This window comes from Salvelinus fontinalis, chromosome 16 (assembly GCF_029448725.1).
Source record: "Salvelinus fontinalis isolate EN_2023a chromosome 16, ASM2944872v1, whole genome shotgun sequence".
Classification (NCBI taxonomy): domain Eukaryota; kingdom Metazoa; phylum Chordata; class Actinopteri; order Salmoniformes; family Salmonidae; genus Salvelinus; species Salvelinus fontinalis.
The window spans coordinates 13,154,238-13,180,425 of record NC_074680.1 but is presented as its reverse complement, the minus strand read 5'-3'; the positions used below and the strand labels follow the sequence as shown (position 1 = coordinate 13,180,425).

General features: G+C 44.3%; 2 protein-coding genes across 3 annotated transcripts; one reads left to right on the top strand and one right to left on the bottom strand.

Moving 5' to 3' along the window:
* Window positions 1-905: 905 nt before the first annotated feature.
* LOC129812662 (RNA polymerase II-associated protein 1-like) lies at window positions 906-12,798 on the bottom strand. 2 transcript variants are annotated; one of them, XM_055864421.1, is made up of 25 exons: window positions 12,636-12,798; window positions 11,980-12,170; window positions 11,546-11,694; window positions 11,351-11,443; window positions 11,012-11,195; window positions 10,636-10,800; window positions 10,343-10,540; window positions 9,648-9,763; window positions 9,449-9,547; window positions 9,264-9,365; window positions 9,018-9,185; window positions 8,745-8,924; window positions 8,448-8,582; window positions 8,149-8,319; window positions 7,803-7,960; window positions 6,832-7,002; window positions 6,495-6,690; window positions 5,352-5,461; window positions 4,961-5,156; window positions 4,585-4,722; window positions 4,019-4,161; window positions 2,024-2,795; window positions 1,650-1,826; window positions 1,377-1,433; window positions 906-1,252 (listed from the first exon to the last, which is right to left on the bottom strand). In XM_055864421.1, exons 2-25 carry the CDS (start codon window positions 12,149-12,151, stop codon window positions 1,103-1,105), a joined length of 4,200 nt encoding a protein of 1,399 aa, XP_055720396.1. In that variant the 5' UTR covers window positions 12,152-12,170; window positions 12,636-12,798; the 3' UTR covers window positions 906-1,102. The 2 variants fall into 2 exon arrangements, with proteins under 2 accessions (XP_055720396.1, XP_055720397.1); XM_055864422.1 differs by having other exon boundaries at window positions 11,980-12,154; window positions 12,636-12,797.
* A 495-nt stretch (window positions 12,799-13,293) lies between these two features.
* Window positions 13,294-25,268, top strand: si:dkey-13p1.4 (transmembrane protein 151B). The gene is made up of 2 exons (XM_055864423.1): window positions 13,294-14,273; window positions 18,519-25,268. The coding sequence occupies exons 1-2, from the start codon at window positions 14,169-14,171 to the stop codon at window positions 20,091-20,093; spliced, it is 1,680 nt and encodes a 559-aa protein (XP_055720398.1). The 5' UTR covers window positions 13,294-14,168; the 3' UTR covers window positions 20,094-25,268.
* The last annotated feature ends 920 nt before the right edge of the window (window positions 25,269-26,188 follow it).

Here is a 26,188-nt window from a genome sequence, read left to right as displayed (position 1 = left end):
CATAACCAACCCATAAAGTAAAATTTAACATCCAAATATGGCCAGTTAGGTAAACTTAACATTGATTTATCCTGCAATAGATGTGGTTATATTGGTAACATACATTTTTGTCTTCTTCTAATGCCTCTTAAGGGAAAAGTAATCTAAAAGTAACTGAATGTAATCAGATTACGTTACTGAGTTTGGGTAATCCAAAAGATACATCACTGATTAGAATTTTGGACAGGTAACTAGTAACGGATTACATTTTGAAAGTAACCTACCCAAACTTGCGCTACCACAATATTGCCAGCTTCATCAAGAAAAAGTTTTCTGTCGACAAAGGAATATGTATAATCTCAAGGAACTGAGATTGTGAAATGTGTCCCTCGGTATTAAAAAAACATCTGAATCGAACTTTTGTCTGAACAGCACCATATTCCTTGAGTTAGACACCAAGCTGCCATTAGACCACCCACTTCACGCGTATATGGTGTGGTTCGGACAAAAATTGGATTGAGACGTTTATTTGATAGCAAGGGTAATTTCACTTTATGTCTGGTAAGTAAAGTTCATAGAGATTATACAAATGCCTTCGTTGGCAGGATTTTTGTTGTTGTTGATGTAGTCGGCTATATTGTGGTAGGGTTATTCTCGGTCACGACCCACCAGAACATTCACAACTCAGGGAGTCCAACCAATACACAGACTCCCGATGTTGTGTCCCAAAGCTATGCCGCAGGTAGCCTAGTGGTTGAGAGCGGTGGGGCCACTGGTTCAAATCTCCGAGGCAACTAGGTGAAAAATCTGCCGATGTGCCCTTGACCAAAGCTCTTAACTCAAATTGCGCCTGTAAGTCGCTCTGGATAAGAGCGTCTGCTAAATGACTTAAATGTAATAAAATACAAATTAACTTCTAGCAGTGCTGAAGTTACATAGACATACAAAAGCATCTTTATTCAAAATACAGTCGCAGTTTTGACAAACAATTCCAGGCACCTTTACAGCATTCTCTTTATCCTTATGCACTGTTTCCAGTAAAGCCCTCTTGGACCTGGTACCCTTGGCATGACCACGGCGCTCCAAATGAGAGCCACGATCTGTCCCCCCTTCCTCTCTGTCCTCATTCCCCCTTGCTATCGCTCATCCCCTGGGTCCCCAGAACACTCTCCAGCCTGCGTTGCCGGATGGGAGGCAGCTGGTCGTAAGTGTTGAAGCCCAGCTCAGCGTCGTTCTGGGGCAGCCTAAACAGCAGCAGGTGGCTCCTCAACACCTAGATAGGATAGGACAGATGTTAGGGGAGAGGAGGAATGGCAGGAGGATAAGAAGGCTGTGGGGAAGGAGTACGGAGCAGTGGAGAGATGGAAGACCCCGGGGGAAGGTGAGTGAGTGTGTACCTCATCAGTCAGGTAGTGAGTCTTCCTCAGGAGGCTGCGACGGGCTGTTTCCACCTGCTGGAGAGGGGGAGACAAAAGCCTTTCAGAGGGGGCGCACAAAAGAAGACTATAAAAGTGTTCCTGTTCAAAGTACAGATCCATTCCAAATCACCCTGAAATTGCATAACCCTGAAGAGCAGTGAGACCTTTCTATGAACTGCAATGCCACCCAGTTGTCATCCGTGTCGCTCAACAACACTGACCCACAGCCTGGGCCTGTGACGTGCTCTGTACCTGTGACGCTGCGTCCTGGGAGAAGATGAAGGTGTTAAGGTGGGACAGAGCCACCACGTAGAGCACAGGACACCAGCACAGCCTCAGTGTCCCTGTCACCAGCGCCCGGAAGTAGAGGCGCAGCAGAGGGAGCGAGTCCTCCGGGGGTGACGTGAACCTCTCCATAGGGACGGCCAGCTAGGAGGAACACAGAGAGAGCGGCTCATTTAGCCTCTCTTTATGTCACATGTTTTCGACACATTGTCAAATGGCACAACGTTGCAGCAAGTGACAAGAGCCCCAAGACCTCCATCTACTGGCTGTCTACACAATAATGTACCCTGTGCTCTCTACCGCAACATTCAATCCAGTGTGTTAACCAGCCTCCCTCTCACCTGTTCCAGTGTTACCCCTAGGGAGCGCAGCAGGCACACGTGCTCCCCAAACAGAGTCAGCCTCATGGTGGCACTGAAGCGCCTCTGCAGAGGCAGGAGGATGACGCAGCCAAACAGGGGGTCCCCGAATGACACCGCCTCAAACTGTCCCACCAGGGCAGAATAGAGGTCATTGAAGGAGGCCAGGCCTGTAGGAGGGGAGTTGAGGTCCAGAGCATCCAGCTGAGATGGCCTGGTGAGCAGCCTGAAGAGAGCCCAGGTCAGCCTCTGGACAGGCCTCTCCATGAAAAGATCACTGGAGCACAGGAAGATACAAGCCAGACGGGCCAGTTTGGCTACAGGTAGCACCACCCTGAGGGCATCCTCCCTCCAGACCTCCAGCAGCAGCAGCCACTGCAGGCAGTGTGTGACCGACTGCACTGCCCCCGCAGGGAGCGACTCCACCTGCAGGCCCCCTCCGTCCGGTGCACCCGCCTGCTCGTACAGGCTGACGAGTGGCAGGAAGGGCCAATCGGAGGGGAGGGAGGGTCCAGAAAGTTCTGGGAGGAGCTGGGTGTTGAGCCAGGGCGTTCTGCCCAAGTGGAAGTCCCTGGAGGAGAGGACAGAGGGCTCCATGTGGGCCAGGTGGGAGAGGTAGCAGCCCCGGACAGAGGGCAGCTGGACACAGGCTTCCCTCAGCAGAGGACCCAGGGTCTGGAGGGGAGGGGCGGAGCACTCCTGGAGCCGCAGCTCAGACATCTCTGCAGCCTCGGGCCCTCCAATCTGACCCTCTCTGGAAGACAGGGAGAATGGAATAGTTGAGCTATACAGCACTGAGTTCAAATACAATAGGGCCTTTACAAGAAGACTAATGAGGCAGGTTGGCAGTGGCATCAGAGGAATACCAGCTATAGAGCAGTGATCTAACTTAAAGTGAAAAGGTCAGGAGATAGCTCCGGAGGCTACTATTTGGTGCAACCTCGATATAATGCGAGATGGCTTAGCATGACATAGCTTAATATCCCGTTGGAAAAGATTTATAGTCATAGTCCTCTCACTCAACAACACCGACAAAACACAAAAGAGATTACCATGTGTTCTAAATAGTCCATCTGCATAGCAGACCAGGGTTCAATAGTAGGTATATTTATTTATTAGGTATATTTATTTTCTATCATATACTTGAGCTGGGCTCAAACACTGTTTGAACCCAAAGTCCCATCCTGAGGGAAAAAAAACAGTGCACTTCATGTGGACTTGAGATCAAAGCCCTTAGTCGTGACCTTTTGAAAACCTGCTTCACATTTATTCCTGAAACAAATTAGATCCAGACAATGGAAATGTAAAAACAAAACAGAATGTCAGAATTTGTTTAAAGAATAAAAAAAAAAATGGTGTGCTTAGCAGAACAGATGCTGTGTAAACATAAACCACTCTACTGCATAGGGTACACAATGCCCACGGGCAGCCCACCACTGCCATAAACTACATACATTTGTAGTTTATGGTGTTGTGTTGTGCCTGTGTTGTGCCAACATTTCACATTTGGGCATACGTTAATGCACCGCAAACCACCCTGGTTGAAGTACATCTCCTCTTTCAACAACAATGTATCTTCTGGCCCTGCACCTCAACACAACAAATATTTCACTACATTGGAATTCCAGAGTTTAAGTTCTGCTTTATGAAACTTAATTGGAGGAGAGCTCATTTTGGGTTGGCAATGCTGCTGTGAGGAGAGGCCACCATGTATGTACATTTGCCCCGGGGAACCTTCCTAATTCCATAGACAACACTCGTGAGAGCATTCGCTTTCAGCAGAACTTGCCAAAAAGGAAATGAGAAAACCTCATTACCTTGTCTTATATCATGTCTGTATGAAATGTGATATTGTTTGAAAAAAGGAATTATTAAAAAAAAAGCTTCATTGCCTCTGGGAAGACTTCTACCTCTAGTCTAATGGCTTCGAACCTATGACCTACTGAGTAATGGAGAAAGTATCACTAAAAGACTCACGGTATGAAGTCTTTGTTGAAGACCATGGTGGCCATGAGTTCATGGGCCAGGTATTCACTGCCAGGTAATAGCCAGGGAAGCATTACCAGAGACACGTGGTGAAACAGGGCAGCATGCTTGGCCACCTCTGGGTCAGTTGGAACCTGCAAGCATTGAGTAACAAAACGGTAACTCATCCAAAATGTCCAAATCACACAAAGATGATCATGACAAACTATCTGTATGTGAAATATTTAACGGAGGAACTTGTCAAGGGACAACGAGAGGAGACATCAGACACATAAACATGTACATTTGCACCTCTTAACAGAATCACTGGTCTGAGATACAAAGTGACTCAATGACAACACAAGATGAGCCTACTGGGCGATGACAAACAGCATGACCCTGAATGACTATATGGGTACCAGTCTGTTTGGCTAACATTCCACTCCTTGTACTCCGGGTCAAATGCCAAAGGTGATGTTTAGCATGGCAGGAGTGGAAAGGAGTGGAATGATAGCTAAACAGACTGGTACCCAGACTAGCCTAAGACTGAGTGATGGAAGTTGGGCTCTATACACTACCAGTCTACAGGCCAGCCTCAGCAGCAGGTAGAGCAGGTGGTGTTCATGACGCAGGACCCAGTGAGACAGGGTGGGCTTGGCTTGGCCACAGCCACGCAGGTATCCTAGCACAGCCTCAAAGAGAAGGAGGGAGCTGAACTGAACAGAGAGAGAGAGAGAACATAGGAGAGAGATTAGTCCTGGGCCCACTAGCCCACTGTAAGGTAAGAAGACAAAGACATGAATGTGAATTGTTTGTTACACATCTCGGAATCAACCACTAGATGGCGGCATATATTCATTCCGTTCCACGCAGAACAACACGAAAAGCTTGTGGTTTACACCGGACAGATAAAAGTCACATTTAGAGAGTAACTACAGCTTCATAAGGACGTACTTTGCGGACCAGGCCTCTGTGGATGCTGGTGAGGGTGTCCAGGAGGTAGCACAGGGAGGTAATGAGGGGGAAGGGGGAGTTGGGTCCAGGCAGACCCCCAGCAGACGTCCACCCGGCGCAGTGCAGACCAGGCAGACTGGGGATGGTCTCAGGGCCGGGGCAGCAGGACTGAGGGTTACACACTGCCGAACTACACCTGGGAACACAACACAGATAGATCACAACAGAGAGACAACACACTCCCAGAGTATCATCCTACAGCACTGGATCAGGGGCTAGACAGAGAAGGCCCAACCACACAGAAAGAGCAACATCCCCTCCATTAAGCTCTGCAGTAAAGGAGTAAATCACCACAGATGTAGCTCTATGCTTCTAAGTAGATGGGACTCACTTGAGGTTGTTAATCAGGCTGTGAACAGCCTCATGGGACAGCAGAGGGAGAAGAACCTCTGAGGTCAGCATCTCCAGCTCCTGCAGACACTCCACTGGATTGAACGAGCTCTGCAAGGGTTGCACACCAGATTAGAGACGATGAGTAAAAGCAATGAGCTGGCCAATGATTTTCTCTATTTTTGCTGTAGACTTGCTTGTGTGTTTTGGATCATTGTCTTGCCGCATGACCCAGCTTCGCTTCAGCTCATGGATGGATGGCCTGACATTCCCCGATACACAGCCGTTTCTTTAATGATGACAAGTCGTCCAAGTCCTGAGGCAGCAAAGTATTTTCGACCGCTGGTATGAGGTTCTTACTGTGGAATGCAGTGTTTGGTTTTCGACAGACAACGGGGGCCCACGTCGTCCAAAAAGTAGACTTAAGTTTGCCAAAAAGCACCTGGAAGCACCTTTCTGTTCGGTATCAGAGAATTTTAAAAAGGGAATGTCAGGCCATCCATCCGCGTGCTGAAGCACAGCTGGGTCATGCAGCAAGACAATCATCTTAAACAAACAAGCATGTCTATATCAGAATGGCTGAAAAGCAAGACATGTCACGTTTTTGAATGGCCTAGTCAAAGTCCAGACCTAAATCCGATTGATATGTGGCAGGACCTGAAACGAGCAGTTCATGCTTGAAAGCCCACAAATGTTTCCAAGTTAAAGCAGTTCTGCATGGAAGAGATGGACAACATTCCTCCACAGCGATGTGAGAGACTGATAGACAACTACAGGAAGTGTTTGGTTGCAGTCATTGCAGCTCAAGGTGGGACAACCGGTTATTGAGTGTAAGGGGACAATTACTTTCTCACAAGGGGAATTGGGTATTGCATAACTTTGTTTAGTAAATAAATGAAATAAGTATGAAATTGTGTTATTTGTTCACTCAGGTTCCCTTTAACATTAGGTTTTGGTTGAAGATCTGAAAACAGAACATCCGAAAAGGGGGCAAATATTTTATCACAGCACTGTAGTGGAAGACTATTTCCAATCTGTACTGATGAAGGACGACGAGAACAGGCAGTTAGAACTATTTAGAAACAATTCTGGTCTGATCTTTTAATTCCCTTGTTGAGTACTGCTATAGTTTTTATACAGTCACCTGGATGGAGAGCTGGGAGTAGAAGGCCCCCATGTAGACAAGGTAGGCCGGCACCAGTCTCAGGGTGCTCTCCCTCTGGACTGGCTCCCCCAGGGTTCTCACACAGCCCTTCAGCAGCCCCAGCACTGTGGGCTGCAGACCTGTCACATGACCCCACGTCACCGGGGGTGGGGGAGGAGACTCGGCCCCCTGGGAACTGTAGTGAAAGTAGAGGTTTGGCACTGTTGAATCCAATGGCTATCAATACAAAGCAGCACATGATGGAGTCACATGAAACACGTCAAAGCTGTAGAAGTGAACATAGTTAGAAGTAGTAGAGATCCAGAGTGTGTGTTACCTGACCAGGCCAGCCTGCAGCTCCTGATGGCAGCCAGCGGTGTGTGTGACGTGTGTGAGCAGAGTGAGGAGGGCCTGGAGCCTGTGGAGCTCCAGGGGCAACAGGGGGTCTGAGGGGCGCCAGGGCCGGTGGGCAGACTGCAACACTCTCACCAGGATGGGGTACAGGTCCCTGGTAATGGTAGAGGGAAGAAAATGTTCTGCTGTACTATTCACCCAGAGGGACAGACTTGTTTTTGACGCAGCTTTTCCTGCCATGTATAATCTAACACCAAACAATTATACCCATCTGATCTAGGTCGTCTGTGGTATTAAGCAATACCTTTGAACATGAAATTAGGAGGAATAATATTTTTTTAACACAGAGTGTCCAGATGGCTTATTACGGCCCCACCATCCCCCAGGAGCCTAGAGATATACACTGAATGTACAAAACATAATGAACACCTGCTCTTTCCATGACATAGACTGACCAGGTGAATCCAGGTGAAAGCTATTATCCCTTATTGATGTCACTTGTTAAATCCACTTCCATCAGTGTAGATGAAGGGGAGGAGACAGGTCAAAGAAAGATGTTTAAGCCTTGAGACATGGATTGTGTATGTGTGCCATTCAGATGGTGAATTGGCAAGGCAAAATGTTTAAGTGCCTTTGAACAGGGTATGGTAGTAGTTGCCAGGCGCACCGGTTTGTGTGTGTCAAGAACTGCAACGCTGCTGTTTTTTTAACGTTCCAACAGTTTCCTGTGTGTATCAAGAATGGTCCACCACTCAAAAGGACAACCTGCCCAACTTCACACAACTGTGGGAAGCATTGGAGTCAACATGGGCCAGAATCCCCGTGGAACGCTTTCGACGCCCTGACGAATTGAGGTTGTTCTGAGCGCGTGCAACTCAATATTAGGAAGGTGTTCCTATTTTTTGTACACTCAGTGTAGGTGATTGTTTGGGGGTTTGAAGACCAGTGACTCACGTGTACAGGTTACAGGCCTGTCCGTAGCTGGCTGCAACGGCCCACAGCCGGTAGGCCTCAGTGCTGACCCTCAAGGCCTCATCTGGCTCCAGCAGCAGCTCGCTGGGCTCTGGGGCAAGCACACGAGACAGACGCTCCCGCGCACCGAGAGAGTTCAGCTGGGGAACACAGTCAGGGTGACTTCATTCTACTAGTCTATTAGACAAGATCATATATCACATCAAGATCATAAAACACTTATGCATCACTCCATCACATTGAAGTTACCCAACAGAAGAAAGCTAAGTGTAGCAGTACTACATGAGGTAAGCTGGCAGTTGGGTTTGAAAACTCTCTCCAAACTTACCAGCCTGGCACAGGCGTGCCTGCCAGTGGTGGCCAGGACGCGTAGCAGCTTCATGGCATTGGCCACGGGCAGTCCGTATGCAGACTGGAGCGTGGGTGAGGCGGGCACTGTCCAGGAGCAGGGCAGGAACTCTGACATAACAGTCTCCATCAGACGAGGGCAGTCCAAGACCTGCAGTGACAGTCCAGATAGTAGTCATACTACAAATGTTAACTCATGTCAAGAGGCTTATAGCTAATAAAACCAGAGAGCGGCAGAGATATGCCAGAGGGAATTGTGGGCAGTGTAGTTGATGTTACCTGAGTGGCTGCAGAGGAGGAGTGTCTGGCGATTCGGATCAGGACTCCCAGCACGTCCTGGACCACCCTGGGTGACGGGCGGATCACCTCGAGGATGTAGCGGAGCCTAGGAAGCAGCTTCATCCTCAGTAAACCCTGAGACAGAGAAACAACACAGCCGATAGCTTTACACAATGCATTTATCCCTAGCACTACTCCACAGGGTGCAAAGACATTGAGGTGCAGAATCACAGAGCGAGCGATAGTGGAAAGATAACGGGAGTGTTGGGATGATTACTCAGTCTGCTCTCTAGTCACCTTAACGACATCATTCCTGGCCACGTCATGATCAGTCTTCTTCTCTTCCTTCTCTTGAGCCGTCTCTCTCATGACCTCAGGCAGCCCCTCGTCTTCCTCATCCTCCTCTTCCTGAGCAGTGGGCAGTAGAGGAAAAGAGGCCAGCCCACGGAACCATGAGAGAGTGCTGTCCAGACAATCCTGAAACAAGACAGGGACAAAGATCAATTTTGTTTTACCATGGTACCCTCTAGTGGTGATGATACAAAGTGCACTGTATGCAAGGTCTCTTACCTCGTCGTCTGAGGACACCAGGAGGGCTCGGAGTGCGTGCACGGCGGCGGACATCACTCCCTCCACATTATCGTCCAGTGAGAAGCGCAGCAGGAAGAGAAGGCCAGCATCCAGCAGAGTGGACACCACACTGCCCCTGAGAGCGGCTGCAAACTCGCCAGCCCGCGCCTACAGGAACACCGATCTCCAATGTTAAAGCAGATTCAACTGTCTTTTGATGTGATCGAACTGATTGACAGGCAGTACCTTGGTGAGGATGTGGGCCAGAGTGTTGAGTGCCAGGCTCCGCTGCTGGATCACCTGACTACGAGAGAGAAGGAAGAGCTCCTGCAGGGAGTAACCAGCCAGCTGAGGGAGACAGAGAGAAGACATCAACAGGCATATTCTCTGGAAAAACTTCCAGGAGATGTGTGTTCGTGCACTATGCTGACCTCAGGCTCCTCTCCGTGGTGGTGAAGACCAAGGTGGGTGGGCAGGTCCTCTGTAGGCGGGATCAAGGTTCCGGCAAAGTCAAAGCGAGCCTGCATGGCCTGTCAGCACAGAGACACAGTGATAGTCACTAGATGAGACAAACACACAAGCTCCTCGCATCTCTTGACAAACGTGTTCCGTGTAAACAGTAGTTAGTACCTGCTTGGTTCCTTTCCGTCTGGGGGCAGGCAGGTCCCTGATCCATTCCAGCTTCTCTGGCTCCAGCTTGTCCATGTGCACCCACTCCTTCTGAGGCTTGACTGGCAGGTCCTCCTCTGGAGAGATACATGGTGGTAATGCATCATTAGTACGATGTTTAGCACTATTTGTAAAGCACTTCATGGGCTAAATATCCTAAATGATCTAGATCTGAATGGAAACCATGTTTTGGGGTAACTCGAATGCGTCTAGAGTTACTCTAGCACCTCAGTAGTACATTTCTCTCCTATCAGTGTAATGGATAATAAAAGCTTGTAATGCTGGCATTGCTGTCTGAAAACAATCCAAAATACTGTAGGCACGCACTGTGGTCCAGAAACGGACAATCATTCTTCCTCTATGTTCATACAGTATGTCTTGGGCTTTCCCCCACGATCTCCACTACACAAAGTGAATCTGAATTTGGCCGGCTTCCTTCTAATCAGGCAGATTTAAATCAGTGTTCAGCCCTGGTATTGTAGTCACAGAGCTCCAAGGCGTCTTTTTTCTGCAATACGAAATGACTTGTGCAATTAGTTTAAAGGAGAGGGGAAACAGTTGGCAGACATCCAGGTGTGCTAGGACTGACAGTGCAGAGGCAGGCTCTCTCGCTAATTCGTAATGGAGTTACAGCACATTTGTAAAATTTCATCTACCTTTCATTGGCGGTTGGGGGGTCGGTTCGTCCTCATCTTCCTCTCTCTCCATCTCCCGAGGATTCTGATCTGGCATCATGACGGTTTCTTGTAGACGCTGTTCCCTGCGTCTCTCATCCTGGGAGTTGGAAGGCTGTGGGGCAGAGGCTAGGGCTCCCTGTGCCTTACGAGACCTTACAAAGTCAACAAGTCTGGGATCTGAGAGGTACACAATATGATTGAAGGTTTAAAAGGCTCACATCCTAGCCTTACCAAACACAGCACACAATCCTCAAATAGCAACATGTGCCTACCTAGCTGACCCAGCAGCCTTTTCTGCTCCTCCAGGATTTCGCCCTTAGACATGGCCTGTAGTTTGGCCTGGTTCTCCTGTTGGATCTTCAGCATTTCTACTGTACTGTCTGACCCACCAAGTCCCTGGCCAGACACCAGCCTGGGGCCCGCCATTGCACTGAATCCTGGAAGAAAAAGAGAGACATGAGCAAGTTTTCCCAACTGAACAGTTTAGTATTGGCTGGCAAGTGGGACAGTACAAAAACAAACAGGACATCCCATTCAGTGTAAGCCAAGTTGGGCCTTTAGAGTAGACATCAAAGTATGAATTATTGTCTGCCAGGAATAGATTATTTTCAACTTTATGAAATTAATTACTGGAACTCTGGTACTTACTGTCAAGTCTAGAGGGAGGTTGATCCATCTCCATGGTGGACTCTGGAGAGAGGTTCAGCACCTTGGGTCCAGATGTTTGACCCCTGGATGCTGGTGCAAAGTATAAAGGGGTATTTCCCTCTTTTATTCTCTGTGCTGCAATCTGTCTGGCAAAAATGCTCCTCTTTTCACCAGCAGCTGGAACCTAGTGAACCATAACATAGTTTAGAGGAATAGTTTGTGTGTTTATCCATAATTTATGAAGCACCATTCTGGATTAATTGTACCACATTTAGTATGAAGTAAATTCTGTAGTAACTGATTGATCCTCATAACAAAACTGAGCAATTGAGCTCCTACCATGCTCTCCATCTCAGGCCGGTGTAATACTTTAGGAAAAGCAAGGCTTGTGAATGCTGGTAAGGACACTGGTGTAGTACTAGTGTCCCTTTCCTAAGGGAAGAGAAGCGAAAGTGTAGGAGTTGTTGTTGAGACACAAACAGAACTGTGTGTGGCTCTGCTGAGCAGGAGATAGATGGCGAGAGTATCACTCACAATGATCTTAGAGAGAACAGCACTGATGTGCGTGTCATGTCTGTCCAACCTCTCCTCTGGGTCCTCATCCTCGAAACGAACACGATCGACTTTGAGGCGAGACTTTTTGGGAGGTGCAGGAGTCAGAGTGGGGAGCTCATCTGGAAGATCTGAAGAAAGAGATGCACAGCATCATATTATTAACAATCAGAAAACCTAAAGTTGTGTTTGGGCTGCCCGCTACACACAATCAACTATCTTACAAAAAGGCGTATGACAGACTGTTACTATGGCTGCGTTTACAGAGACAGCCCAATTCTGATTTAAAAAAATGTACCAATCAGACCAACTCTGAAAAAGATCTGATGTAAAAATATCTTATGTGATTGGTCAAAAGACCAATTAGTGGAAAAAAGTTCAGCAATGGGCTGCCTGTGTAAACACAGCCTATGAACCTTGGATTGTGACCACATCTCTCTGGTCTCCTTGAGCCCCCTTGGAGTCTCCTGATCTCTTGTCTGGCCGTCGGACCACATTGACAGTGGATGGGGTCCCCGAGGCAAGAAACCTCTCCTGCTCTTGTAGGAGGTCAGCCTCCGAGTCAGTGGGCTTGGGACGCCGTATCATCACCTTACAGATAAAGGATCTGTAAACATAGTGGGTATCACACAATACGGTGTATGGCTATGTATTACTTTGTTTAGGTACAGGGCTGTGATATTATACTATTACCACATCAAAAAATAACATTTTAACGAAGCTTTCAACCAATCACATTCTCATCGTCTCTCACCTAATGGTACACCATATCATGTCAACACCTCTCCTGCAATTTGAATGTTAACTATCTTAGCTAGCTGTTCAAGAACATTGTAATTTACAGGCAAGGATCCAGCAGCTAATAAACAGAGATCGTGCCTTGAAAACCTAGCTAATAGTTATCATGACATGTTCATGATCGCTAAGTGCTCAGCTAGCTAGCCAAAGTAGCTAGTTGGCGTTAGCTTGCTGGCTAGCTACAGCCGGAGCATTTCCTGCTTTATTATATGGGACCGTTGCAATGCTAAACATTTAAAAACTACATGTATTTCAATGTATTTGTTGAATTCACCTTCAGTAAGAAATCCTCTGGGTTATAATTCACAGAAAAATGTATACAACGTGAGTGCAAAACTCAAAAACATCCACTAACAAGGGGGCGGTTACTTCCTGTGAAAGTGTGACGCCCACAAATCCGACTTCAAAATAAAAGTTCTTAGAAATTCCACCATGAATGCATTAGAATAGAGTAATAACACAGCTAGAACAATGAGACAAATTTTCACTGGATGTATAAATATGAAGCATCGGTTGACGTTTCTACTCACTACCAAATATGGTGATGAGAGGAAGCCCAGTGGTCGACAATGGGAGAATATGGATTTTGGCCGACATTCTACCAATCTTCTCATCGAAGAAACATTTGATCTCAATACAGTTCTGTTTCCAAAACAAACAGTTGTTACGAAGAGTGGACTAAGTTTTGTAAACTTTTCCCTTTGTCAACGTTTTTAAAAATTGCGTTCTTTAGAAGGCATTCAGTGGCTGAGTTGTTGCACATGCGCACTTGAAAGTTGGCGTTCCCTAACGGAAATATGCAAATATATATTAGAACGCGCCAATAGGATCACGCTATCTCATGCTTGTCTCTGCCCACCTCCTTCAAATCAAAATCAAATCACATTTTATTGGTCACATACACATATTTCGCAGATATTATTGCGGGTGTAGCGAAGTGCTTGTGTTCCTAGCCCTGACAGTGCAGTAGTATCTAGCATCCTTGCTTGTTCTGCCCAGTCATTAGCTCACATTGGAAACGACAGGCTGTGGTCTAACTTGGGTTAGGTATACATTTTTGGGGGAAATAACATTTTAAAAACTATTAATATGATAACAGTGGATGTGGATAGTTGTCTACCTGTAGCAGGCTAAGGTTTTATAAATACTAGGAATAGGCTACTTTCGTGGATATGATGATGAATGTAGGAATAATGATGAGGATGAATCAGTTTGTTAGGTCACAACGTAGGCTACATTAGAAGTCATACATTTATTTTCTATGGGTGCAGGATTTAGAAAAAATCATACTTTTTTGAACGAGGCTTTCTGGCTGCAGTCGACACTGGTGCCTAGAATTGCTCCAAGCCTTGCCTGCTTCATGTAAAGTAACGTGGTGATTAAACAGTCTCATCTTCTTATTTAATTTTGAAACAGATGCTGATGCTGAACATGCACATCGTTGGAAGCTGTTGAAAAAATGATGCTTGTAAAAAGTGAATGACATCACTTTCTCTGTGCAAGGTAGCCTACAGTCAACTATTTTGACATTCATTTTAGATATCTGTTTATTGCGCACGCATGCGCTTCAACCTGCGGCATTTCGGCGTTTCATTTATCTTTTTTTATCTGCTCCTGAATGTATCCGCAAGCCTCTGCGGTCAAATCGTCCCCGCCCCCCGGGTTCAAGAGATTGGAGCTCCTAAAAGCGGGATCCCCATTCGCCTTGGCTCCAGACCAGATGATCTGAAGCTCTGTTGGGGACCAGAAAAGAAAGGGGTAGCCTACAGGAAGCTTTGACTTGATTCTGCCATGTCCAGACAGCAGCATGTTCTCTCCCGATTTGGAAACGGATACCACTGCGGAAGACACAGCGCCCAACACCCCCAATGATGGAGAGGATGCACCGGCCAGCATTGATGTACTGGAGGAGGTGAGCGCTAGGATACGCGGTTGAACGTAGATTACATAACAGTAATGACAGCATCATCCTGAGAATGCGCATAATGATGTATTTTTTATGAAATAAAAGTATATGATAGATAGCCTTCTAGCCTACTGTATATATTTGGTGGAAAGGCAACTTTTTCATTGGTGCAAACAAGTGCAGCCCACAGCCTTATAAGAAAAGGCACACAATCAATAGGCCCTACCTGTGGACCTATATCATATTGATCGTTGCTATTTATGAGTAACTTGGGTGGGAAATGTCTATTTTCTGACAGAAGTTTGATTAGATTTAGATATGACTATCCTTAGGCAAACACATTTTTAAGGGAAAAAAGTGTGCATAATTTTTGGGGGCGTTTCCCCCCATATCGGGCAACCCCCTCTCTATGGGGAGGCCCCTGAAGATGAATGTGTTCAAATCCATTTATATGTTTTTTATGTAGGAGTGTTTTAGTAATTGATTCTTAAAAGCTAGGTATATTATTTCAATCAATAATGGAACAAAATGGGGGAGGGGGGGGCAAAACTGGGGAGGCAAACATACCCACTTAAAATTGTACTAGTTTATTAAAAAACAATTACAATTTTTCTCTCTAACCAAGTGGATTATTTGTATTCAAGTTCCCCTACTGGTATAGTGTATTCAGAAAGTATTTATACCCCTTGTATTTATCCACATTTTGTTATGTTACAGCCTTATTCTAAAATTGATTAAATATTTTTTTCCCTCAATCTACACACAATACCATGACAAAGCAAAAACAGGTTTTTCGATTTTTTTGCAAATGTATTAAAAATGTAAAACTTAAATATCACTTCTACATACATATTCAGACCCATTACGCAGTACTTTGTTGAAGCACATTTGGCAGTGATTACAGCCTAGAGTCTTCTTCGGTATGACGCTACAAGCTTTGCACACCTGTATTTGCAGATTTTCTCCCATTCTTCTCTGCAGATCCTCTCAAACTCTGTCAGATTGGATGGGGAGTGTCGCTGCACATCTATTTTCAGGTCTCTCCAGAGATGTTCGATCAGGTTTATGTCCGGGCTCTGGCTGGGCCACTCAGGACATTCAGAGACTTGTCCCACAGCCATTCCTGCATTGTCCTGGCTGTGTGCTTAGAGTCGTTGTCCTGTTGGATGGGGAAACTTCACCCCCCCCCCCCCCCCAGTCTGTGGTCTCTAGCGCTCTGGAGCAGGTGTTCATCAAGGATCTCTCAGTACTTTCCTCCTCTTTCCTAATTCTTCCCGAGTTTTTCTTTATTTTTACTATTTTCTACATTGTAGAATAATAGTGAAGACATCAACACTATGAAATAACACATATGGAATCATGTAGTAACCAAAAAAAGTGTTAAACAACTTTTTGTTACGTTACAGCTTTATTCAAAAATTAAACAAATAAACCAAATTCCTCAGTAATCTACACACAATACCCCATAATGACAAAGTGAAAACAGGTTTTTAGAAATTGTTGCAAATGTATTAAAAATAAAAAACAGATACCTTATTTACATAAGTATTCATACCCTTTGCTATGGGACTCTAAATTGATCTCAGTGCCATCCTGTGTCCATTGATCATCCTTGAGATGTTTCTGTATATAACTTTTCTAAATGACAAAATATTTAGATCAATGTACCTCAAAACCCTTTGCTTGGAATAACTTAAGTTGAGATGAGATAGATGAAACCCCACTCCAACCTATTCATCAGATGCAAGAAACTGTACTGAGTACAATTTCTGTACCACGAAATCCTCTGTTCTCTGGAGTCTAATAATGGCATCACAATTGATTTACCAGCAAAATACTATTTCATTTAATAGTTTCTCAGATTGGATGGAAGTGCAATAGCCAAGAGCAAGATATGGCCTGTATGATGTCCACCCCTACCATTATATCCACATGAATATACTATAATTCTGCATTCAAAGTACATTATTATGTATAAGACAGAAAACAACTTAATCTTCCTAAGAAATACATGTCCTAGAAGACAGAGCCTAGTAATGGCATGGATATGCGAGGCACAATACAGTAATTCTGAGACGCTGGATTTTGTAACCTGTAGTTAAATGATGTGTACTCTGAATGCTGGAGTTGTACCTCCTGTCTGTCAGGCTATAATTACACAAATTCCATCTGGGGAATTGGATGTGTGCAGCCTACCGTGAAATATAACTTCTAGGAGAGAGCATGAATCGACAGTTTTTTTTGGTGATACAGTTTTTATTGTGAGATTTGCTGTTTTTTCCCCAGAGGTCCTGACCCATGATGCTGTGTTGCCCTATATGAGGATGCTCCAAAGTCAATGGTATTTTTGACTTTTGACTTGCTTCGATGCCTGGTTACATGTCCCGTCTGAGTCACCCCTTTCTGTCAGCCTCAGCATTGCTGACTGAACTCTCCCTTTATCACATATCAGTTAATTCAATGTTTCTCGCATGAAGCAACAGTAATTCTTATTGGTGAAAAGACCATGACACTTCCTCTATGTGGTCAGTTGATCTTCATGGGTGAATGGCTGTTATACACCTGAAACACCTGAATTAGCTGAAAACATGGTGAAACAGTCAAAACATTTATTCTTCAAATACAGTATGTACGTTTACCCTGCCTAAATGTTTTATGTCCAGTTGACTTAGGTCTGGGACACTATACTTATTGTACTGGAAATAAATAGAGCACCTCTGGGACAATGCCTCTGCTGAAGAGGATACATTTCATTGGCAGTCAGAATTGCAAACGTGAGCAATTTTGAAGATGCCAGGACAGACTGGGGTAGCTGCAATGAGCTCTTCACTTGACACTTAGCAGATATACTGTATAGGGTACAAAGAATGTGTAATCCAATTACCTGTGTGTTTGATTCTGTTGTGGTCAAGTTAAGTATAGAAAGTCAATGTTCATTTTAGCAGCAGAGGTCACTGGGGGACTGAGGATATGCATGCCCTGTTGGAAATGGTGCATGCCTACTTACTATAACCCATGCAAAGATGGTTGAAAGGTTAGCAGTAACATAGTGGTGAGGAAGGATTTGGGTGGAATGTTAGAGTTGTACCTAACGTTATTTGCAGTTGTTTCCAGTGGTGTAAGGTACTTAAGTAAAAAATATTTAAAGTACTACTTAAGTAGTTTTTGGGGGTATATGTACTTTAATTTACTATTAATATTTTGGGCAACTTTTACTTTTACTTGACTACATTCCTAAGGAAAATAATCAACTTTTTACTCCCTACATTTTCCATGACATCCAAAAGTACTCGTTACATTTTGAATGCTTAACAGGATAGGAAAATTGTCCTATTCACACACTTATCAAGAGAACATCCCTGGTCATCCCCACTGCCTCTGATCTGGCGGATTTACTAAACACAAATGCATCTTTTGTAAATTATGTCTGAGTGTTGGTGTGCCCCTGGCTGTCCGTACATTTTAAAAACAAGAATGAGTCATTTGAAATGATTTATACTTTTGATACTTAAGTATATTTAGAACCAAATACTTTTTGACTTTTACTCAAGTAGTATTTTACTGGGTGACTTTCACTTTTACTTGAGTAACTTTCTATTAAGGTATCTATACTTTTACTCAAGTATGACAATTGGGTACTTTTTCCACCACTGGCTGTTTCTATTGCGCAAGTAGCCTTAAATGAAATTCAAGCAAACTACTGTACATGGTATCGCTTCAACCTCATTTACTGTACTTGCAGTTTCAAAAAGCTCAGCATGTTACAGCTCTGCTATAATAATTTGCATTTTGCCGACAGCAATATTGGAGCACTGCATTTTTTTAGGCTCATTGGTGTGTCCTCACTTTTCATCATGTTTTACCATTCTCTTTCATATGGTACAGTAGATCTATTATTCATGTGACACTGTTGCTTTCTGACCCGTTGAAAACCTTTCAACCTGTATAGGTAAATCAAATAGCCTACATTGGGATCCAGCTCTCCTTAAACACAGAAATATAGAAGAACTGATCAGACATGGCATCGCATCATAAGACAGAGGCAACATAAAGAAATGGTTGTACTTTTATTAGAGATTCCCTAGGGAATTCTGAAAGTTCTTCAAAACACTGTTCTCATTTTAATAACTCTGCTAAAAGCTATTTAAATGCAGCCATTTGTCATCCACAAATATATTTTTAAAGTTAGAGTATTGTATGTAAGCTTTTCTCTCGCTCTCTCCCTTTTCACTCCTCTCTCTTTCCCTGCAGCAGCGGCCTGTGAAGCAGTCACTGAGTGCCTGTATGTGTCGAGAGTCCCACTGGCGCTGTCTTCTCCTCTCCCTACTCATGTACAGCTGCCTTGGCACTGTGGCTTGGTGCCAGCTCACCCGAGTCACAAAGCTCAGCTTCGACTCATCCGTCACCTCCCTGACAGCCTCCATTTCCTCACTCAGAGGGGTTGGCCTGGGAGGCCGCTCTATGATTTACCATGACAGCCCCTGCTCTGACGGCTACGTGTACATCCCTCTGGCCTTCCTGTTCATGCTCTATGTCGTCTACCTGGTAGAGTGTTGGCACTGCCAGGCTTGCAGTGAGCTACAGTGTAAGGCTGATGTGGATAGCGTATATGAGCGGGTATTGCGGATGCGACAGGCTCGTCCGTGTGTTTGGTGGAAGGCCATAAGTTACCATTTTGTTCGGAGGACCAGACAGGTGACCCGCTACCGGAACGGGGATGCCTACACCACCACCCAGGTCTACCATGAGCGGGTCAACACACACGTGAGGGAGGGAGAGTTTGACTACAGTCGCTGTGGTATGCGGGACGTCTCACGGGATCTACGTGGACTGGAGAGCCACCCGGCGACAAGACTTCGTTTCACCAAGTGCTTCAGTTTCGCTGGGGCCGGACCAGAAAATAATTACCTCAACCAACGTGCCAGGTTCTTCTCAGAGATTGAGGGCTTGGATGACTACATGGAGGCTCGGGAAGGGATGCAACTAAAAAACGTGGACTTTAAAGAGCACCTGATAGCCTACGTGGACCCTGACCGGTTGCCCTGGTATACTTCTCAGGTGGCGTTCTGGTTCACTGCTCTGCTCATGCTGTCCTGGCCCCTGAGGGTGCTTATAGAGTACCGTACAGCCTTTGTGCACTACCATGTTGAGAAGCTCTTTGGGCTGGAGTACAGCCACAGCAGCCCCTCTCCAACAGAGGAGGAGGTTCCCATCAGGAGTGGTCTCCCTCGGGTAGATACCGTGGACAGCACTGAGCTGGAGTGGCACATCCGCTCCAACCACCAGTTGATCCCCAGCTACTCAGAAGCCATGCTGATGAACCTGAGGGCTTCGGACTCTGGTACAGCTGATGACACCAGGTCCTCTAACTGCTTCCTGCTAGACAGCCACCCAGCCCAGAGCTATAGCACGCTGGTGCAGGACTGTGAGCACTGCTGCCAGCTTCAGGGCGAGGTTGGACAGAGGCGGGCCACCACCAGCTCCAGCTGTTCCTCCATCTTCTCCCATCAGGCCTTTCACTCCCGCCTCTCCCTGGACACCTCACACTTCTCACTGTGCCGGATGTACGGCTCTCGGCGCACCGTAGGCCTGTGGAGGAGCCGCAGCAGCACACTGACTGACCGCTGCTGCGTGGATGAGCAGTGTTGCCGTTCCTACTCCAGCCAGCTGGCTCTCAACGAGAGCCCACCCAGCTACCGGGACGCACGCTTCTTCCCCGTCCTCATTGTGCACCGACCCGAGGGCTGCGGTAGAGGTGACTCCACCACAGAGGTGCGGCGCTATTATGCCCGCCGGGGGTCCTGCTGCCTGGAGACCTCACTCTGAGGGACCAAGAGACATTTGACTGATTCACTAACAATATATTCCAAATTAGCTGTTTTGAGAGTCCAAGAGCATATAAAGACTGTTCTGTTGACAGCACTGACATTGTGTTACTCACTGGCTCTGTGCTGTATGCTCAGATTCATATAAAGGCTGCATAGTTCTCAGTCTCTTGTGCACGTTGGATCTGTATTGGTATTATCTCCTGCTCCAGACATGATTGTGAGTCAAACTAAAAGAGGCTGGATTTGAATGTTTGATTCATCGATGACCAGCTCTCAGTGCGGTGCATATGGCATTATGTCATTGTGAAAAGTTGCCCTTTTCTGTTTAAAAAAATGACATTTGTATTGTCTTTGTCCTGATGGGCCACATGTTTATTACTGCTACCCTGTTTAGTCACCATTGCCAATTTCAAAATGCTTCATTGACACATTCTGAGTGTGTTTTCACACTTGGTCCCTTTCAGCCAACTTTTGGGAACTCAGTGCGGTTCGCTTAATTTTGTTTGTGCAGTGTGAACTCTCCAAAGGAACTCAGAACCCTCAAAAGAGTCCCCGAAGTGAAGTGAACTGAGACCATCTCGAGAGATTCCCTTTTGTAGGGCAATGTGAACACAATCTCCCCAGGTTCGCTTATCATTATTCACGCACCACACACTAGACCACTGCAACACAATTTCCCAAGACATAACCCCTCACATTGGTGCCACAAAAGAGATGATGTGCAGGTTTGTGGAAAATAATGTGTGCTGTTTTTGGATATTGATTAGCGATTGTCAAGGATGTACAGACATTCCGAAATATGTGTGGAGTTTTTAGTTCAGATTATTTGTTTGCAATATGTGATCTATAGGCTAAGAGAGAGCTGTTTATTCGATTGTGAGGTTTGAACAGTATGAGAAGGCAACAACATATTTGGTGAGAATCACAACATAGGAACTAGAATTGATTATGTACCCAAAAAGAGCAGTAGCCTTGGGTGTACAATTTTCAATTACAGCCTTATCTCCAGTTATTCTTCTGCTATTTATTATGTTACCAATAATATGAACATGTTAATACCTTCTGATTATTATTATTATGTCTCATCTTTTAACTAAATTAAATATATTAGCTTCCAAAATGTAAGTAGGTGTGTCTAGCTGTCCAATAACATTGATGGAATGGCTTGTCCTGCACTTTGTAAAAACCCAGAGTGCATTGAGTGAATGTTGAAAACAGGAATCAAAATCTGTCTTAGCAATGTGAAAGCAAAGACGACTCAGACGACAAAATAGGGGAGGTGAACTGGCAAAAGTGTTTAGTCCTCATTTAAAGACAAGGGCAATGTGAATACAAAGATAACTGAGTTCTTTAGATTATTTTTTTTACCCTAGAGTTCACTTTAAAGAGGACTGAGATTGGTTCTTTTCAAGAGGACTAAATGTGAAAACACCCTAAAACAACACCAGAAAATCAAACTGCCTGATCTACATTTAATACAATATTGAGAAGTTATATTTTCTTTGCTTTTGCATGTTTCTAATGGAACAAACTGTATCTGTGTCAAGTAAGTGAAAGTAGCATACTATGTACACTACTGTCCAAAAGTTTGGGGTCACTTAGAAATGTCCTTGTTTTCGAAAGAAAAGCAAAAAGAATTGTCCAATAAAATAACATAAAATTGATCAGAAATACAGTTGTTAATGTTGTAAATGACTATTGTAGCTGGAAACGACAGATTTTATGGAATATCTACATAGACGTACAGAGGCCCAATATCTGCAACCATCACTCCTGTGTTCCAATGGCACGTTGTGTTAGCTAATCCAAGTTTATCATTTTACAACTCTAATTGATCATTAGAAAACCCCTTTGCAATTATGTTAGCACAGCTGTAAACTGTTGTTCTGATTAAAGAAGCAACAAAACTGTCCTTCTTTAGACTAATTGAGTATCTGGAACGTCAGCATTTGTGGGTTCAATTACAGGCTCAAAATGGCCAGAAACAAATAACTTTCTTCTGAAACTCGTCGGTCTATTCTTGTTCTGAGAAATGAAGGCTATTCCATGCGAGAAATTGCCAAGAAACTGAAGATCTCGTACAACGCTGTGTACTACTCCCTTCACAGAACAGCGCAAACTGGCTCTAACCAGAATAGAAAGAGGAGTGGGAGGCCACTGTGCACAACTGAGCAAGAGGACAAGTACATTAGAGTGTCTAGTTTGAGAAACAGACGGCTCACAAGTCCTCATCTGGCAGCTTCATTAAATAGTAACCGCAAAACCCCAGTCTCAACGTCAACAGTGAAGAGGCGACTCCGGGATGCTTTAACCCATCTTAATCTTTTATTTTTATTGGCCAGTCTGAGATATGGCTCTTTCTTTGCAACTCTGCCTAGAGGCCAGCATCCCGGAGTCGCCTCCTCACTGTTGATGTTGAGACTGGTGTTTTGCGAGTATTATTTAATGAAGCTGCCAGTTGAGGACTTGTGAGGCATCTAGTCTAAAGAAGGCCAGTTTTATTGCTTCTTTAATGAGAACAGTTTTCAGCTGTGCTAACATAATTGCAAAAGGGTTTTCTAATGATCAATTAGCTTTTTAAAATTCTAAACTTGGATTAGCTAACACAACGTGCCTTTGGAACTCAAGAGTGATGGTTGCTGATAATGTGCCTCTACGCCTATGTCGATATTCCATTCAAAATCAGTCGTTTCCAGCTACAATAGTCATTTACAACAATAACAATGTCTACACTGTATTTCTGATCAATTTGATGTTATTTTAATGGACAAGAAATGTGCTTTTCTTTCAAAAACAAGGCCATTTCTAAGTGACCTCAAACTTTTGGACGGTAGTGTAGATTACTGTATTACGTAATGGTACAGCAGTAATTATTGTGCCATAAGGGCAGTATTGATGTGCATCTTTAAAATATACAGTTGAAGTTGGAAGTTTAGATACACTTTGTCATTAAAACAAATTTTTCAACCACTCTACAAATTTCTTGTTAACAAACTATAGTTTTGGCAAGTCGGTAGGACATCTACTTTGTGCATGACACAAGTAATTTTTCCAACAATTGTTTCCAGACAGATTATTTCACTTATAATTAATTGTATCGCAATTCCAGTGGGTCAGAAGTTTACATATACGAATTTGACTGTGCCTTTAAACAGCTTGGAAATTCCAGAAAATTATGTCATGGCTTTAGAAGCTTCTTATAGGCTAATTGACATCATTTGAGTCAATTGGAGGTGTACCTGTGGATGTATTTCAAGGTCTACCTTAAAACTCAGTGCCTCTTTGCTTGACATCATGGGAAAACCAATAGAAATCAGCCAAGACCTCAGAAAATAAATTGTAGACCTCCACAAGTCTGGTTCATTCTTGGGAGCAATTTCCAAACGCCTGAAGGTACCACACTCATCTGTACAAACAATAGTACGCATGTATAAACACCATGGGACCCCACAGCAGTCATACCACTCAGGAAGGAGACGCGTTCTGTGTCCTCGAGATGTACGTACTATGGTGCAAAAAGTGCAAATCAATCCCAGAACACCAGCAAAGGACCTTGTGAAGATGCTGGAGGAAACAGCTACAAAAGTATCTATATCCACAGTAAAACGAGTCCTATATCGACATAATCTGAAAGGCCGCTCAGCAAGGAAGAAGCCTCTGCTCCAAAACCGCCATAAAAAAGCCAGACTACGGTTTGCAACTGCACATGGGGACAAAGATCGTACTTTGGAGAAATGTCCTCTGGTCTGATGAAACAAAAATAAAACTGTTTGGCTATAATGACCATCGTTATGTTTGGAGGAAAAAGGGGGAGGCTTGCAAGCCGAAGAACACCATCCCAACCGTGAAGCACGGGGGTGGCAGCATCATGTTGTGGGGTGCTTTGCTGCAGGATCGACTGGTGCACTTCACAAAATAGATGGCATCATGAGGGAGGAAAAGCATGTGAATATATTGAAGCAACATCTCAAGACATCAGTCAGGATGTTAAAGCTTGGTCGCAAATGGGTCTTCCAAATGGACAATGACCCCAAGCATACTTCCAAAGTTGTGGCAACATGGCTTAAGGACAACAAAGTCAAGGTATTGGAGTGGCCATCACAAAGCCCTGACCTCAATCCTATAGAAAAGGTGTAGGCAGAACTCAAAAAGCGTATGCGAGCAAGGAGGCCTACAAATCTGACTCAGTTACACCAGTTCTGTCAGGAGGAATGGGCCAAAATTCACCCAACTTATTGTGGAAGGCTACCCGAAACATTTGACCCAAATTAAACAATTTTAAAGGCAATGCTACCAAATACTAATTGAGTGTATGTAAACTTCTGACCCACTGGGAATGTGATGAAAGAAATAAAAGCTGAAATAAATCATTCTTTCTACTATTATTCTGACATTTCACATTCTTAAAATAAAGTGGTGATCCTAACTGACCTAAGACATGGAATTCTTACTAGGATTTAAATGTCAGGAATTGTGAAAAACTGAGTTTAAATGTAATTGGCTACGGTGTATGTAAACTTCAGATTTCAACTGTAGCATATCTTGATTTCAATGTGTTTTATACATTATATGGTCATGGGAAATGTATTGACTGTATTTCAAAGGTTCTCATAAAACTAATGTCCTGGCAGAGAGTTTCTAATATCCTTATTCACAAAGATAATTGTCCGTTAAGACCTCTGGATGTTGCATTGCTTTTATTTATACTTGAATTCTGACACTTGAATCCCCATTCATTTAATGATGTTCTGTCTCCCTGTGCTCAATCACATTCCAGATGATACCTTTTCAAATGCTAAAACACTATTGACGTCATACGTAGATCTATTTATCGAAGAGTTTGAATGATACAGTTATATTTGGTTCCAACAAAATGCAAGCTATGTTCAAGAGCTAAATAGGCCTACATGTAATTCAGCCTATAATTAGTCTCAACGATGCATGTCGAGATACACACTCCCAATTCTCAAAGTTAGATTGAAAGGAAAATTGTAGTCTAGTTGTGAGTCCGAAACAGTTAAAAATGTGTTTCATAGAAATCATGACAAGATGATAGGTTTATGAATAATCATTATATTGCAAAATAACTTGGTTGGATGAAATGGAGATTGATAAAAGGTATTGACAACATGTAAAAAGCAAACAGAGAGCAATAAAAGTGTGCCGTTTTAAATTAGTGACTGTTAATAAAAAGACATCTAACAAAATCTTCTGGGTTTTGTGTAAGCAGAAAATATATGTTGGTTCTTGTTACATTGTTGCTACATTCACAGACAGCAACAAAAACTCCCTGGCAAACTGTCAGCTGCTTTGCTGCCATGACAACATGTGGTCAGCAGCTGATACATGTTAGCAGCATTGGAGGTGTTGGTTCTTCCTGAATTGTGTCAACTACAACATTGGGTAAGTGGACAGACAACAAAATATGCAGGTAAGTAAGTATTTTGGCTTTTTATGGTTTGGAATGTTTGAAGCATTTGAGGTTTGAATCATGTATCCTATACCAATAATTTAAGTGGGCTGGTTAGCAGTCTGAAGATAGAGTAGCCCTATCATCCCTGTTATGGTATTTTATCTACTTCTCAGCAACATGAACACAGCAATGTGAGGCTTTGAATTGCACACAATTTATTTCTGTTATCCCCTCAGCAGCCTCCACTGCTCTGGACTTATGGCACCAAGTACCAAGCCGAAGAGCACAGGGATCATTCAAATGTATCCCCTTAATCCTTCACCCAGTATGCTGCTGAGAGCAGAGGCTTCTGAGAACTCCCTCTATGCTCCCTGCATTATAAAAATCCCAATCTACTCCATTGACTGTCAAAGATGCCTTTACCCTCCCTAGACACCAGGGGGGGCTCTTGGATTCCTTTAAAAAGGACAGGACCAATGTTTACAACTGTCTCAAGGAAGCCTATACAGGAGGCAGGGAGGCAGTGGTGTGTATTCATGGACGATAAGGGAAGCCAGGCTTCCCAATTTTTTTAACCAAAAATAAATACATACATTTTTTAATCTTTTGTCTCTTTTTTTCATAATTTTTATTTCAATTCGCAAGAGGGTGAATGTATCTCACAGGAGAAGGCATCTGAG